Here is a 17,757-nt window from a genome sequence, read left to right as displayed (position 1 = left end):
TATTCATGTTCTTTATGCAGAAGTAAGTCATGCTGATTTCAGCAGGGCTTGTTCCCAGGTTAGTGTGCATAGGATTGCAGATTTCATTTTAATAAATAAAGAAAGAGATATCTTTTGTCAACACTGCTACAAGGGAAGAGGACAACGTAAAATAAACAACTGAATTTATAGATGAACATCAAAACCATCAATAAGCTCATCAAAATACATACGTATTTACTTAGTTGGCACTGTCAGGGGAAGCAGGTGCCTTTTTAAAAAAAGACAAATATTATAACATTTTTACTGATCACATACAATGTGCCTTTTACAGAAAAACTGATCTGATGTCCAATTTCTAGTGAGCTGGGCTTGCAGAATTTGAAGATTTATCACATTTTACCATTGAATGCAGACACATTTTTGCTATAAAATGGTTTTATCCCTACAGCTGTTAAACTATTTCTCCTCCCTTGAGAACATATTGAGGAGAGGGAGGCCGGTTCTGTGAAGAAGCAGTCCTGAGTTGAAGACACATGCTCTCCTTGATAAAATGCACCAACATGGCAATAAAAGAGGGGGCAACTTTGTCTTGTCTAACCTTTTTCCTTCACTGCTTTGTGTTCTGTTACCCCTCCCCACTCTTGAAGCAGGCGATCTGTTATTGGATCATCTGCCTTTGGAATTAGGGAGCCAGAGTGGTGTAGTGATTAGAGACTTAAGGCTAGGACTGGGGAGACCCAGGTTCAAATTCACGCTCAGCCATAAAGTTCACTGGATCACCTTGGGCTATTCACTCTACCTGGAAGGGTTGTTGTGAGGATATAACGAGAAAAGGACATTGTTCCAAGTCTGGTCCAAGATAAAACTCAATCAATGAAGCACTCTTGTGCTTTTGTGTATCACAAAGAGGCATTTTTTGCTTCACTTGGCCTAACAAGCTGATAGTGAATATTTCAAGAGAGTCAGAACTGGCGCCTGTTCAGGCTTGGTTTGCAGAGAGACTTGGTAAAATGTGGATTCTAGATGGAATTGTGGTGTGTTCTTTTCAATAAAGTTGTTGCTGTTTGTCCAGGTGAAAAACGCATGCATTTCTATCAACTTCTTGTGAATGGACTCTACACTCCTCAGACTCTACCTGTGGAGAATGAGCCGGACGTATCGCCCACCGTGAATGAAACTGTGCAGGTACCTTTTCACTTACTTGTGATTAAATGGCACGCACTGTGTCTCTTGGGGAATTCTGAGATGATATTCATTTACAACAAATGGTAGTTTGCCTGCTGTTGTCCGTCTCCTCAAGAAATTCATTCTTGACATTCCTGTCCAGACATCTGTCATCTCCAGCCTTCCTTTTCAGGGGGCTCTTGAATGGAGGGCAAGTCCTTGTGAAGTTCCAGATACCGCTAGACTTTTTACTAGATCCATGGAACTGTTCCAAGCTGGAGTCTGATTCTGGACATGACAGTTGTGTGTAGGTGCTATGTATGGAGACCGGCAGTCTGGATTGTTTCCTGTTTGTCCTTATTAGGACTTCATGTTTTATTAAAATATTTTGAGTCAGATGAGTTTATGTAACAGGAAATGAAAAATAAGATATTAACAATGACCCAAGTAATAATAATTTTGATTATCAAATTTGTAAGCTTTACATTTAACCTTCATAGAACTGTAGAGTTGGAAGGGACCTCGAGGGTCATCTAGTCCAACCCCCTGCAATGCAGGAATCATGTCCATCCAACTTCTGCTTAAAATCCTCCAAGGAAGGAGAGTCCACAACCTTCCCCTGTGGGAAGGAAGCAGCGAGGGTGGGAGGCACGCAGAGACAATATTGAGGCCTGCTCCAGTTGGACTGTGTTTTAGTAGTTTAAAATTGTAAAGCACCTTAGGTGCATTGGCAGAAAGGTGCTATATAAAAATTAAGAAATAAATAATAAAACTAGAGATCCTGTTCTGGCTTCTTTCTGTTGTTGGGCATTTGAGCTCATGAGACTTGAAATAGGTGTGTAGGAACCAGCTGTAAAGGCTGCCTCCTTCCCAATGTCCTATTTGCTCCCTTAAGATCAAGTTGTTTGTGTGGAGGGGATTTCTCAATGATATTTAAGTAGTAGTTAATAATTGAAATTTTATGCTGCGGATTCAGTTTTTGGCACAGAATGCCAACAAAGGCAGATGCTAAAACTTCTTGTTGAGTAATTTCTGCCATGTTCCAAAAAAAAAATCTCTACTAATGGAACAAACAGAATATGATTTTGTGACATGGGGAGTTCTAGGTGCAAAAGTGGCTGAGTTTGAATTTAATCCATGTGGCTGCTTGTCTGGCCTGCTTGCGTAGACTATTTTGCAGTACCGGAAAGCCCCATTCAGTGCAGCCAAGCAAGCTGATGCAGGTGTAAATTCAAGTAAGTTTTGTGGGATGTGCTCCCTCGTAAACGTTTGTAGCACTGTGCCCTTTATAAGTGTTTAAACATTTTCTGTTGAGGCATATGACGAGTACCTTGAAATATCCATTCATTTCTGGTTACTTTTATTTAGGAACCTGCTTCCTAGTTCAGTAAAGTGTATTTTGCCCAAAATTGTAAGTGCTTCTCTGCTGACATTTTCTGTCATTTGCTCAGTCTGTTTACTCTGAATACTTAAATTTCATAACCTTTATTTTCATCAGGCAAATGTAAAATAAAAGAAATCTGCTTGCTTTTGGTTTCTTCATTTTCATTATCACTTTTGTTTCCCTTAACATTTCTTTTGGATGTTTGAATAAGAAAGCTGTAATGATTGCACCATCATAGATCTCCAGCTTGTGGCACTGAGCTCCCTCTGTTGAGCAAGGTTCTGCCTTTCATTGAAATCCATCAAGTGAATTTAGGGAATGTTCACGTTTGTTTGTTTCTTGACATGGGAATGGCATTTCTTCTGCAGTCCTGAGTAATGTCACAAATTAAAGGCTGCATTCAGACAATCCTCTGATCAATATTCCTTTCCCCCTTTCTCTCGCGTAGGGATCATAATTCATTACTTTGTCCATTGTTCACCATTACATCCAAACCCACAAACTTGAGTGAGCCCTCCAAACTACAGGATTGTTAACAGTCCTTTAATACTAGTTGTTTTTGTTTTGGACATAATGACAAATCCTGGCATTATTAAATCAAGTGGTACCAAAATTAAGCCCTACCTGTGAGGGTACAGGAGAAGTGTGTTGGGCACAGTGCTCATTCCTGATCCTACAAATTATGACTTGGAAGGTTTTCTGAATGGGCTGCTAGGACACCCTTCTTGACCCTGGCACCACTGCCTGCGTGCATTCTTTGAGCCCTGTCTACGCAGCAGGAAGGGGAAGGCAGCTGGAGGCTGCGCTGTGAGCCTTGGCAGGTGCCCTGTGATGCCGATCAGCCGGCCATGTGCCAGCCTGTCGCTGTTTACATTGTGGGCAGCTGATCCTTCAGCCATGCCGCACTCCCTCACTTTGTGTTCTTCCCTTATCAGTCGCTAGTGTTCATTTCTCTTTACTCCCCCTCAGATTTATCTGCATCAGCCACCACACACTGGGTTTATTTACACAGGGATTGCAGGGAGTTCTCGCCATCCACCGCTTGCAACAACCACTTAAGCAGATGGTCTAATCATAGGCATTTGTTTCTTCTTCTGAGAATAACAGTGGGCTAACAATGTCAAGTCCTTTCTGCTGAGTCCCACGGTTACTTGATGTCCTGATTGCTTTTTAGTGTTTGATCTTATTGGCTATGGATTTACTGTTGCCATGTTAGCTTCAAGATCAATTCCATGGCCATTCATGAAAGATGGGGATAGAATCATTTATTTTTTACAGTTAGTGCCTGGTCGAATATGTATTAGGTTTACTATCGTCATAGTTCACGAACCTTTCATTTTATTTTTCTCTGAACTTCAGAACTTGGAAATGGTCTATTTACAATAATTGAAGAGGACTTCAAAGTAACTATTAATTGACAGTGATCAGTTGGTTGTGCATGTGGTTCTTAAAAAATCAATAGCTGGAAAAATTCCAGCTGCCCCGGTATGTTTTTGTTCAAAGATTCTGGGGTTGTTGTTTTTTGTTGTTGTTTTTTTATAACTCAGCCAAATTCTCTTATAGATGGTACATTTCATTAACCCCACCCCACCCCACACAAACATGCACTAGAGGTTAGAAAACAACAACTGGTAGATTAGATGAAAGGATGGTTTCAGGAACCTTTGTCCAGTGTAGGGCTAGTACTGATGCCTGCCACTCTTGATCATCTTGCAGCAGCAGTGTTTATATGTATGCTTGTCAAGTGGCTCCTTAAGTGTTCCTTGGATGTGTGCATACCTAGGCCCCCTGCTCTAGTCCTAATGTTTCCAATGGCACTTCAGAAATGTATGCATATTTTTCTGTTTTCCTTTTTTGCAGCTGGCTGAAACTCTGAAACAATTAAAAGACAACAGTGCTTCTTCTGTGGGATCATCAGCTACCCCAAACAGTGGTACCCCATTTTCCCATGATACCGCCTTTTCCAGTTGTCGGCAAGATACCCCAAACTCTTACAGCCAATTCACTCCTCAGTCCCAAGGAACCCCTCTTACCCCACGCCTGGGGACTCCATTTTCCCAAGATTCTGCGTACTCTAGTCGTCAGACAACACCTGCGTACCACTTTAGTCAGGACTCTGGGTATAAACCCAGAAGACATGAAACAAAATTTACAGATGCTTATAACAGACGCCCAGGCCACCATTATGTTCATAATTCAGCTGGTGTTTTCCGAGGGTCAGAACATCAGTTCAGTGCATTCAAATCCCACCCTCAAGAGGCTGTGCAATTTTCCCACACTCCTCCTTTGAGCCACACAGGTTCTTCGACTTTCAAGTCCGCTTTCTCCCCCTACCAGGCACCCACAACGTTTCCCCAACCTGAAGAGCCGCAGTTTCCCCAAACTTCTAGGGATGCTGAGTACCGTCGGCCGCCACCAACACCAACGGAGATGGCAGTTGAAAGTAGCGCCGCTGCCACTGTTGACTTTGTTCCTGTGAAGGACAAACCTGAGGAGCCCCCAGCCCCACCTGAGCCCAACAGTCTCAATGAACCACCTGTGGTACCCTTCACACAGACTCCAGAAAGGAGCGAGACCCCAGGCACCCCAACCACAGAATCTGAAATTCAGCACAACAGTTTGGACTCAAGAATTGAGATGCTCTTAAAAGAGCAGAGAACAAAGCTATATTTTCTCAATGAGCATGACTCGGACAATGAGATTAGAATGGAAGGTAGCCCCATCTCCTCCTCCTCCTCCCAGCTTTCTCCAATTGCAACATTTGGTTCCAACTCTCAGCCCAACTACAGAGCACAAACCCCTTCCTCGCGTCCTTCCAGCACAGGCTTGGAGGACATTAGTCCAACACCATTGCCGGATTCTGATGACGAGGAGCCAATTCTTGGAATAACTTCTCTCTCTCAGAATTCGAAAGGAATGCCTGATGCTAGCCTGACTCCCCTCGACCAGCTGAGTAGGACTTCCAAAACAGAGTCCTCTGAACCTAAAGAAATGTTGCCTGATAACGATAGTCCGATTCCAGAAAAAATGGAAGAGGTAAGTGGTCCAGATAAGCTTTACTTATATATGTGTAAGCGGTGTGGAGAGCTTTGCATTTGAGAATTGCATTGCTGATTTTAAACAGGTGCAACCTCCAATTCTCAGCCCAAGAATTGTGTGTAGTATGTGTACAGGCTCTGACCCACTTGTGCACGATGGGCACACATGTGCCGCTTTCCACGCTGCGCAGGGGCTGGGCAGACTTCTGCATGTCCTGCATGCACGGTGCACAGTGGCCAGGAGTTGCCTGTATTCATCTGTGGTGAACATCCATGAGCTATAAAGTGTTTAACTCATAAAACAAGATGTGCTTAATTTGTAAGATGGGAGACTTAGCCCTGCATGGATGTGATTCCTTTGTATTGGAATTGGTTAGGAGTATGCCAGAGAAGGTGTGGTGCATGATCTGAGGCCTTGTGTTAAAAATTCCTTCTCCACATCAGCTGGGTTGACTGCTGGGACGAGAAGGGACCTGCTGCAGTCTCTTTTCCGTGCTGCTGTTAAACCTCCCATGGGAAACAATTTTTAGCCAGGTTGTGCTATTGTCACTTGGAAGCCACCACCTGTCAAGTTGTAAATGTTTTTAGGCTCCCTGGAGTTGTAATATTGTCTGTTATTTGCTAACCTTGTGCAATATTAAAGTAGTTTCCTTCCAAGCTGTCATGCATAGGATTCAGTTGTGCATCTGCTTCAGAGTTGGATCTCATGAAATGCACTCTTCCTCACTGCAGTATCTTTTCAAACATGTTGCTGTTTGTGCCTTTTCCTTGAGTCGCTCAGCCATTCTATAGGGGCTTATGACATTTCCTGCTCCATAATTAAATATAAACAATTGGTCTTTTAAAAAATTTGTTTTAAAATGTGTATAAAACTGAGAACAATTATAACAGATAAAAATTAAAAGATGACAAAACTATAAAATAGGCACATAGAATGAGTACAGTTGCACATGAGTTAAAAGAACACTCATAGTGTTTTCTTGAACTTTGTTATCAGATTGTCAAGTATAGTTCCAAATTTGCCAGCTTGTAATGAGGTTTGTCTTGAGAATGATGCTGTCTATGTAATACAAGAATGCAAAATCATATAAAAAGTGAAATAAAAATAGATAGTGAGCTCTCCCTTTTTAAGTGATTGCAGATTCCAGCTTAATAGTTTGCTTTTTGTTGTTGTCATCTCCCCTCCCCTTTCTGGTGGGACTGAATCTGAAATAATGATGTATTACCCCTGTAGAAATGTGAGCTGTTGCTTTTCCAGCTTGCAAATGAGATGGAGAGGAGTGCCAGGCTTTAGCCTATGAAGAGGCTGGGAAAGCAGAGGTTCATGTTTCAGCCTATTGTGAGGCTGTTGTTCATAGCCAGGCTTTCAGAGAATTCCTCAGCAAGAGGGAAGCAGGGATAGAGGATGTCTCGGAAAGAGGATAGGCACGTTCAGTCTCCACCTTTCCATCCAAAAGGAGATTTCTTTCTCCTGTTTTTTAAAAGGAGATTCCACAATCTTCATTGTCTTCTTCATAATTCACAGAAAAGAGGAAATGTATGCTGCAGTTTTTCTGTGGATAGCAGTTTGTGTAGCTGTGAGTGTGTTGGCTGTGACGTCTAGGATATGTTATTCTAAAATGAAGTAGCAGCATTGGGTTGCAATTTTTATTGTCTTGTTGAAGTTATATCCCCACTCTTCATTGCATAGCAACCCCAGGGTGGGGTACTGTAATTCTCTTTCCTATGTATGACCCATCCCATGCCTTTTCAGAGCTTTGTTTCTGAACAGGAACATTGCCACAAGAAGCATCCTGCAGCCGGATTGGGCCAATGACCCTTCTAGTCCTGCATCCCAGTTCACAGTGGCCAGCCAGATAGGAACTTCTGGTCATGTTCCCCCAACAACTGGCATTCACAGGCATATTCTGAATGGGGAGGGGCTGCAGCCCAATGGCCAGGCATTTGCTGTGCATTCAGAAGGTCCCAGGTTCAATCCCTGGTATCTGCAGATCGGACTGGGAATGCCCCTTGCCTGATGGTTTGGGCAATATTAAGCAAAATGGACCAAATGTGTGATTTGGTGTAAGGCACCTTCCTGTGTGCTGCCTCCAAGACCTCCCTGGAGTGAAGGGTGGGAAGATAAATCAAAGTCACCAGGTTTTCTTCTCAGTGCCTGCATTCTATTATTAATTTCGTTTATCCTTGCAACAAGAGGCTGAGGTTGCTCTGTCTGACAGGCAGAGAGGGTGTCATTCTTTGGGCCACTCAATGAGATTTGCTGCCAATAGGTGATCAGAATATATACTTACCGTATCTAGGGCCAATGGCCTGTTCCACACCAATCACACACGCACACACATTTTCCATAAGCTATGTATTGTTTCCAGGGCCGGCCCACACATGAGGCAAGGTGAGGTGGCAGCCTCAGTCAGCAGAATCCACAGGGGCACCATATCCCAATGCAGATGTTTATTTTCCCCCTTCTTCTTGATGTAGATTTTCAATCACCCCTTCTTCCCTGGTGGGGAGCGGGGTACGATCTTGTGGTTCGCTTCAGGTGTCAAAATGCCCTGGGTTGGCCCTGATTGTTACAGCAGTTAAGCAGACTGTTGTGCTTGACGTCAAGGGGCTTTCCCACAACTGACCACCTGGTTTATTTTTTTAAGAGTTGGATTCTAACCTGGCTCCCAAGAAGGCAAAGAGGTCCTACATTCAGCTCTGGAAGTAGACAACGCAGTGTACTTTCTTTATTATCCTTTCTTTGGATGCATCTCAAAATTCCTGTTATTGATCCCTGAAATAGCATCACTGGAGGCTCCAGTCCAGTACATACTTACCTGGCAGTAAGTTCAATCAAACTCATTGAGACTTGCCTCTGAATACAGTGGTGCCTCGCAAGACAAAATTAATTCTTTCCGTGAGTTTTGTCGTCTTGCGATTTTTTTCGTCTTGCGAAGCACGGTGTCGGGAAAGTTTTGGAAAAGCTTCAAAAATCACCAAAGTCTTTAAAAACCTCAAAAAAGGCTACCACACCGCGTTCTATGAGTTGCTCCTCGAAGTCAAGTCGCAACTGTATTAACGGTGTTAAGAAAAAAGAAACAAACTTGCAAGATGTTTCCGTCTTGCGAAGCAAGCCCATAAGCCCATAGGGAAAATCGTCTTGCGAAGCAACTCAAAAAATAAAAAACCCTTTCGTCTAGCGAGTTTTTTGTCTTGCGAGGCATTCGTCTTGCGAGGTACCACTGTAAACATGCACTGGACCAGGCCACAAGTGTCTTTTGGTCAAATGGATGCTGTGGTAACCAAGGTTAAGAGAGGGAGCATCTGTGTTTAAGGAAGCACAGAGATTCAGTATGTAGGAAAATAATAATAATAATAATAAAGTTTTATTTATATCCCGCCCTCCCCAGCCGAAGCCGGGCTCAGAGCGGCTAACAACAGTAAAAGAATACAACATTCTAAAATCATTTCATTATAACATCAGTTCAAATCAAATTAATGGCAACCCTTGGGCTAGAGTTCTGTGAGGATAGCCAAAGGAGGGGGTCACAACAACCAAAGGAACCAACAACAAAGGAAGGAAAAGTGGGAATACATGAAAGTGGGAGCATGTTTTATTCTGTGTTAGTAAATCCATTCACAATGGCAAATGTGTTAAAATTGCCACTTGTGGAGTCCATTGTAACTGTCCTTTTTATGTAGAGCTATGTGGTCACATATTGAGATAGAACTAAGCTGTGTTAAGCCATCTTGAATATGCACATTAGGAGAAATAACAATTCTGAAAGGAATGATTAACTAAATAACCCTAAAATGCTAGGCTGGACAATAAATGATCCATTCTGCACTATTGCAGCTTACTAATTCTGTTTAAAATGGTGACCATTACATAGGAGGTTATTCTAGGCTCCCTTTATGGCAGGGGTTCAATATCCTCAGGTTTCCCCTTGTGCTGTCCTGGAGGACCTGCTCCAACACAGTTTGGTTTGCCCAAAGAATTGCCCAGTTCTTGTTGCCTCCAGGCAGGAAGCTGGCTAAAGTATGTGGCGTGATCTGTTGAACAGATCATAAAAGTGGGTATGACCCTTTAAAAAAAGCCAGGATTCCATCAGAGGTGACTCCTTCCTTGTTTATCTGTTTTTACATGGTAGTGCTTGGCACTAGTTGCTCTGTGAACTGCATGAGATCTGTACTTCAGAAACTCTCCTGGAATATTACCTTGCTTTGAATTTTGGCAGTGATGATTATTTTTGCAAGGAATTAGGAAATTAATATGATAGGATATGGGTGGCCAGCCCTTATGCTGGACTGGTGTGGTCCTGTCTCCCTGGTTCAGTTGACCAGAGACAAATGCCCCAAAGTGTGGAAGCCCTTTTGGTCTAAACCAAGTGGCAGGCAGCATGGTGAGAGTTCAGTACACCACCTCCTGGATCAGTCAATGTCAAAGCCATTTGAGCTCCTGTTGGTTTCTTTAGCTGTGAACTGTTAGAGTTTTGCTAGCTCCATAGCCCCGCCTCTTGTCTGCAGGAGCCAATGTACTTTTTATTGGAGTTGCTTATAATGTTGCTTATTATTTGAATGTTTCAGATGTTGCTTATTATTTGAATGTTTCAGATAGCTGTTTTTAACTGTGCTGTTTTTATTGTTTTATTCTTTTTTAAAACAATGTTTTTTTTTAACGATCAAGGAATATATAATTGTATGAAATAAATAGTTTTGGAAAAACAGAGTTCAGATAAATAAAAATAATGCAAAATGATTGGTATTATAACGATTGATATAAAGAATAGCAGACCTTTGTTGTATACAGTAATGCCCTCTATTTATATTCAGACCGTGGGTGCCGTTACTTATGTAGCCAAAATGGCACTAGTGACACACAAGAATGATGAATCGGCAAATTTGGGGGATCACAAGGTGTGCAGAAATACAACAGATTTTTTTGCGGGGGATGGACCCTAAAAGTTAGGGCTGAGCCTGCTCGGTGGCTCAGAACAGTTTGTTGTGGCAAGAAAATGGAGAATGGAATGGCATATCGTGTTGGAGGGCATGGCTGGCTTAGTGGAGCAGGAACATATGGGACTGCAACATTTTGTTGTAAGGTCCACTTTTTTCTATCAGCATCGTAACTGTTGTACACATTCAGTATAGGTGCCCTCCTGCCTTACTGGTTAAATACAATTCCTGGTTCTGTAGCAGTTAACAAATCAGGTTGAATTCCATATCACCATTTTTATTCCCGCTCTTCCTTTCAAACATTATACTAATTCACTTTGCAGGTTCGTATGCATTCTTTCATCCACTTATATCTCTCACTTTGCTTAAAATTATTATTGCCATATATTTGTGTGGATGGACGTTGCCACAGTCTATGGGAAAAGTCTTCCACATTGTGTGAACTTGCTTCACACATTTTGATGTACTTGAAAGTGCTTCCCATTAAGTTGCATCTATTATTGGAAGGAATTGGTGTAGCTATATTGGATGAAGCTCCCTCTGTGTTCTGCCTCCCTGCTATCCCTTTTCAGTTCCAAATGCATGTGATATTCTCTCTTTGCCTCCTGTTGTTTAGTGTTGTGTCATTACATGCTGTTTAACAGCTGCTGCAATTCTGCTCTGAAATCGGTTGTTTCAGTTCTTTGGTAATAGATTCCTCTTTCTGCATAGACTATCTTTATCTATTAAAGCTTCATGTGTGCTTTTTGAAGTGCCCTTCTCATACAAACTTAATTTCCACAGTGGGATTCTTGCCCACCCCTCCCCCAGTGAAAATTTTACAGGATTGGCTTCAGGCAGTGGGTTGTCTTACGTCCATTCTATTAGCAAGAAGAAGCAAGGCAAGAACATACAAGAATTTGGTGATTAGGAGAGAGATGGGGAGTGTGACCCTGTTCTCCTTGATCTCTTGACTCCTTTTGATACCAGGGTGTCCTTCTGGAGTGACCATGAAAGTTGATGGAGGGATGTTGTTCAGCCTTGTGGAGACATCGTTGTAGGGTTTCACTTTTATACTCCGCAGTGTTTAACATCAGCATAAAACTGGTCAGGATCTTCTGTAGATTTGGAGTCATCAGTATGCCAATAAACTGAAGCTTAATCCAGATAAGACTTGAGGCACCATTAATGGATGCTTCCCTGTTCTGGATGGGGTTGCACTTCTCATGAAGGAACAGATGTGCACATTTGGGGTACGTTTGGATTCATGACAGTCCCTGGAGGCCTCTGTGGCTCGGAGTGGCTCACATCAGTTTTGGCTGGTGGTCCAGCTGTGGTTCTGTCTGAAGGGGTCCAGCTTCTGTTGTCTATGGTCTGGTAACCTCTCGGTTGAGACTGTTCGGAAACTGCAACTGGTGCAGAATTCAGGAGCCTGTTTGCTCACTTGGGCAAGACAGCTTGAGCCTATAACACTAGTGCTGGCTAGACTGGATTGGTTACCATTGGGTTTCCAGGCTTTGCTCCAAGTTTGAGCTTTATGCAGCTTCAGGCTCCAATACCTTAAGGACAAGCGCTTCCCATACGAATGCACCCAGACCGTACAGTTATCTTTATTAGTTCTGTGTTCCCTCTGACTATTGCTTAGAACAATCTGTGATCCTCCTTCAGCCCCATGCAGCATGGCCAGCGGCTGTAGTCCAGCAACATCAAGGGTGGGGTCAAATATTCCTCTCCCTGGCTTAAAATGTAGCAGCCTGTAACACCTTAGGATTCAGTAAGGAGGTATTGTCATAAAATTAAATGATTCAGCTGCTATTTTGCAATAAATGGACCATTGCCCTGCAGGCTCTGGCTGTACCCACTTCTGGATCTCACCCTGGACACTGCTTGCCCACAGTCCCTGGTGGATTACTCTCAGGCAGCAAGTAATTCATCAGTGTGGTAAGGTAAAGATGGCCAAAATAACTGCAAGGTCAGCCTTTCTTTCCAGCTGGGGGCCACTCTGAGCCCTGAAATGGGTCCCTCGTGTGAGGTGTGCCTCTGTCCCGTTGACTTGGCCAAGGATGTCCAATTAATGTGTGAAGATAGATTTGAACCCTGGCCTTCCAAGGCTACATCTGCCACAATAGTAATTGCAACACGCTGATCCTTCACTCCTCTGCTACAATGTAGAGTCATGTTCAGCTTCATCCTCAGTGGATCTCCCATTAGACAGATTAGAGCTGTTCACCCATTGTAAGAGGCCATGTGAGATTGAGAGATTTGCATAGCCAAATGCCTTTCCTCTTTCATCTAATTTCTTATGCACTTCCCTAAATTTGACAAATTGCATGCCACACTGATAAAAATCCATGTGAGACATTATGCAGCTTTTGGCTATTAAATGATAGATCTCTACCTGGGACTTAGAATCAGGAGCAAAATCCTAGACATGTCTACTCAGAAGTAAGACCAATTGAATGCAGTGGAACTTGCTCTCATCTTAACTGTGTATGGGATCTTAGTCTACAGCTATCTGAAAACAGGCTGCCTGTAGGTTGATCATGCAGTGCTTGTTCATTGCTTCTACAGGATTGGAAAGTGGGAAGAACTTGCTCAGCAATGAAGCTGACAGGAGGATGGCTCTCTTCTATCATATTAACTGTAGAAAGTTTAGAAAACCAGTTGTGGTTGTAGGCAGGAGTACCTCTTTCGCTCTCAGGTGCCAGATTAGACTTTGAGGCTTTCAAAGTTTGCATATTACACAAAGTCTTCTCACTGTACTTTCTTAGAAAGCAGCAGTGTTGGCTACATATCATTTCTGCCTTTTCTAGGAATTTTTATTCTAAGTAAGCTTGAGGGTAGTGATCCCTGGAATTGTTCTTGCTGTGATTTTTTTGTTCATTTGGTTAAATTAGTTGTTTTGGATGTATGTATTCATTTTATAAATAATATTAAGCATATGCTGAGAAATGTAATTTGTCACAAACACATTGACCATCCTATTCATCTACTTTCAGCCCAGATTATTATGAATCCAGATAGCAGAGCTTTTGAATGTGATCTCAAGGTCACCCCTGGAGTACAAGTTCCATTGAAATCAATAAAACTTGCTTCCATGTACAAGTGTCAAGGAATCTTATTTTGCTGGGTGTGGGGGCTCAGTTTCCAACAAGCGAAGGTCTGACACCACCGTGGCTCACACCTCATTGGAAACTGCATCCTCTGACCTTGACATCCTTATATCTGGTGCATGATGGGCTACAATGTGATAGTGAGAGAACCACACTCTGTACATGTTTAGGAGCATACTTGTTTTTATTATGACATAATTCTGAGTCTGCGCCTTGTAACGCAGAATAGGTTCCAAACCTAAAGGCTGTTTGGATTTTTTGCAAACCTAGTAAGAGGAAACTGGTTTTATGGCTAAACGGAGTGTTCTTTTATACGATCTGCAGAGAAACCAGAGTATTTGAAGCGGAGTGTTCTTTTCACTTGAGTACCCATGGCTTAAAATGTAGCAACAATGAAGGAATAGTTATTATTATTATCATTGTGGTGGGGATTTTTTTAGCGGGGGCAAATATTACCAAGGCTCCACTCCTCCAGCATCTGAACAGGGATATGGCATTAAAGTTGCAGGCTTCCTCTGTTCCAGTCACCCGGTTCCAAATTAGGAAAACATGGGGTGGCAGGAGACCAAATGCTAAATATTGCCTTGCCCCATTCTATGTTAATGGCATGGCAGTTTTTTTGCAGAGAAGCGCAGTTATTGCCCAGCTCTCATGGCTCAATGGTTGAGAATTTGAGATACTTCTTCGTCTGAAGGGGGTTCATCCTAAGTGTCTTGTTATCGTGGTGTTGCAGACTTCACAATCTGAGTCGCAAATCATCTTGCAAATGTGCAAGCCTTCATCGCTGGTCTTCTTGCTATCCTTTTCCAGAACTTAATGAAATGCTGTCTGCTTTTCCTGACACCCGCAAAGTTGCTGAGCTTTTTCAAGGAAACCACCAGAATTGTTCGTTGCCATACACCCAGGTTTTCCATGACATTTTGCCACATTCCCCCCCCCCCCCATTTTTACACCTGAAAACCAGAACACGTCGGGAATTTTCCTGATGAATGGCAAGCCTATGTCTGGTGGAAGTTGTTCTGCAAATGAGATGGCTCATTTTAAAATTCTGCCCTTTTGACTTGGAGCCTGTTGGATCCCTTTCAGAAGCAATGGGAGGGTCTGTGTATGCTTTGTCTCAGTTTCTTAAAAAGAAATATTGCAACCCTTAGAAAGTTTTTAAAAATCAAAAACAGATTTGAGGAAGAGCAAAATCCGACAGAGGTGCTGAGTACCTCTGAAGACCAGTTGCTGAGAAACAAGCAGCTGGGGGGGGGGGGTTGCCTTCCTTCCCCGAAGTTGGGGGGGCAGGAATGTGACAGAGCCATCTTTGTTAAACAAGGTCTGCCCCAGCAAGGCAATTCTGGTGCTTTTGCATTTCCTTTGGTTAGCTGCTCTGAATGCCCCATTCGTGCTCTCTGGTCTTTATGTGCAGTCCCTGGGTATCCACGTAGCATTGTCAAGGTGCCAGTTAATTCTCTTACGTTAGAGCAAAGGAGGATGGCCCATGGCCAAAATTAGAGCACCTCCCTCTTCTTTATCCCTCAAGAAGGGCTTTGTCATCCCCAGGAGTGTGGATATCTCCTCTCCAGAACAACAGGTGTAAGAAGGGCATGGACCACAAACCAGAGTCTTAAAAGTCTGTCTCTTGCTCGAGCCTCTGGTGCAAAACAAAGTTGTTGTTTACGAACAAGGGGCATTTTGCATCCCTTGGAAATTCCCTCTTTAGAGAGAGGTGAGTGGCTTTGCTCTCTCTGCAAGTTCCCCGCTGTGATCAACTGGTTCTCTCCCTGCTCCCCGCCCCACCGGCCCCATTTTCTCACTTGCCCCTTTTACCAATTTCTCTTGGTAAGAGGCGATAACTAATTAGGAAGCTGCACCTGAGCCTGCCGCATTGTGCGGCACAAACACCAGCACGGTGGCATTTCTTTACAAGCCAGTAGTCTTGGGAGTGTGTGGCAGTTTTCAGGGGAATATCTCCCTCCACCCCTCTGCGTCTGGAAAGCTCAGTTTAAATTTCCTCTCGTGAGAGTTTAATAAAGCACTGTAAACGAGGCCTTTTGTTGTTCAGTTTTCTTTCCTTCCAGCAAGGTGTAGTATTGTATTTTAACAAGCATTTGGACTGGGGTGAGCAGTAGCAGCCCAGCCCTGTAGGTAGATGGCAGGTGGCAGTTGCAATCCATGTGCTTTGGCTCAAGTGGGCCGGTGTGCTTCAGAGCACTGGTGAAAACAACCCTAGACAGAGGGGACACGCTGTCTGGCTGCTTCTTGGAGAATAAACAGCAGATATTCGATGCAACATCTACTCTGGAAGGAGCTGCTGGTCTTCTTTGTTTTCTTGCTGCATGGTTCAAATTGGTGGTGGTTGTTTTTTAGTTGTTTAGTCGTGTCCGACTCTTCGTGACCCCCTGGACCAGAGCACGCCAGGCCCTCCTGTCTTCCACTGCCTCCCGCAGTTTAGTCAAACTCATGTTGGTAGCTTCTTTAACACTGTCCAACCATCTCGTCCTCTATCGTCCCCTTCTCCTTATGCCCTCAATCTTTCTCAGCATCAGGTCTTTTCCAGGGAGTCTTCTCTTCTCATGAGGTGGCCAAAGTATTGGAGCCTCAGCTTCAGGATCTGTCCTTCAGTGAGCACTCAGGGCTGATTTCCTTCAGAATGGATAGGTTTGATCTTCTTGCAGTCCTTGGGACTCTCAAGCGTCTCCTCCAGCACCATAATTCACCAATAGGTACTATGCCAAAATATATTTGATATCTGGATAATGTAATGCAGGCTTCCCCAACCTGGCACCCTCCACATGTTTGGGACTAAAACTCTCATGAGGCTCGGGCAGCATGGCCCAGTGGGCAGGGATGGTGGGATCTGTGGTGTAACTGGAAGGCATCAGCTTGGGCAAGCTGCAGAGAGACTTGTTGGACTTTGAGGGAGGCCTGCATTCTGGCCTCCCACCTTGTACTGAAGCTCACTGGACGCCTGTGGACCAGGATTGATGGATAGCATTTATAGCCACCTTTTCCCCAAGGAGCTCAATGTGGTGCACATGGTTCTCCCCCTCCTCTTTTAATCCCCACAACAATCCTGTGGGGTAAATTAGGATGAGAGGCAGGGACTGGCCAGAGGCCACCCAGTGAGTTATGGCTGAGTGGGGATCTGAACCCTGGTCTCCCAGGTCCTAGTCCAACACTCTATTACATGCTCTACTACAGGGGCCTTTCTGCAGGGGCAAAACTAGGCACATACACTATGTAAAATAATGAAAAATTTACTGTCCCCCCTTCTCTCTTCCCCACCTCTCTTTCCCCTCTAACCCCATGCTCTCATTAACATTAGTGTCTCACATTGAATGTAACATCCATTAAAAGGACTTGATGAACTGAAAGTTTAATCTTCAGTTAAAACAATTTTAAAAAGCTAAGCCATAGCATTTTTCTTCTACATTCACTCTCTGCCTAGACCCTGTTTTTCTTCCTCCCTGGCTACACCCTGCTTTCTGCATTTGTTCTTTCTTACTCTCCATGATTTCTCTTGTCTTGAACAAGCTTTTTATCCTTCTGAATTTTATTTTAATTGAACTCTGCTTAATTGACAGCCTCCTCCTTCCAGCTGGCTTTCTTTTGATTTTGGGTATATTTCCCCACTCCTTTTTCCTCTCCCATTTCCCCATCATATTTCTAATGTATTGCTTAAAATAAATTTTGGATTGCAAAACTTGTCCCCTCTATGCATGCAGGTCAGTTGCCAGCCATGAAGCTATTGGAGCCACACGGGGCTTTTGCAATGTTGCCTCTGCATAAAGTTCATAAGGTTTTGGTGGTAGCTTTTAATTCACCCAACTTGCCTTCAACCCATCTGTGATTCCTATTTCCTATTTCAGAATACAAATGGCAAATATGCCCATATATTTAAATATTGGTTAAAATATTTCCTGTGCACTTCCCATGCCCCAAGGTACTCTGAGCTGCCCACAGAGGTGGGGTGGACTTTGGCTGCCATGTGTTATATGGGAAGGGTTGCATTCTCATAGACCGAGGCCAGCAGTTTTGCACTGGGCTTCACCTGGTACATTATGATCTTGCCAAAAAAAGACACAACTTTTTGTGAGGGAGAGAGAGAGGCAAAGATGAACCAATCTAGAGTATAGCATAAGTAAAATAAGTCAGGAAGGTGTGCCTTTTG

The 17,757-nt window shown here is 43.4% G+C and overlaps 1 protein-coding gene across 6 annotated transcripts in view; it reads left to right on the top strand.

The window, feature by feature from the left end:
- SETD1B (SET domain containing 1B, histone lysine methyltransferase) overlaps positions 1-17,757 on the top strand; it is a 52,366-nt gene that overhangs the window by 7,058 nt on the left and 27,551 nt on the right. For all 6 annotated transcript variants that reach the window (XM_077920833.1, XM_028709288.2, XM_028709287.2 and 3 more), the window contains exons 5-6: positions 1,055-1,167; positions 4,391-5,566. In XM_077920833.1, coding sequence (XP_077776959.1) covers positions 1,055-1,167; positions 4,391-5,566 — 1,289 coding nt within the window. The remainder of the gene's footprint in view (positions 1-1,054; positions 1,168-4,390; positions 5,567-17,757) is intronic.

The sequence above is a fragment of the Podarcis muralis genome, chromosome 16 (assembly GCF_964188315.1).
Source record: "Podarcis muralis chromosome 16, rPodMur119.hap1.1, whole genome shotgun sequence".
NCBI lineage: Eukaryota > Metazoa > Chordata > Lepidosauria > Squamata > Lacertidae > Podarcis > Podarcis muralis.
Note: the sequence above shows the minus strand (reverse complement) of the source record. Positions and strands in the feature narration are given on the sequence as shown.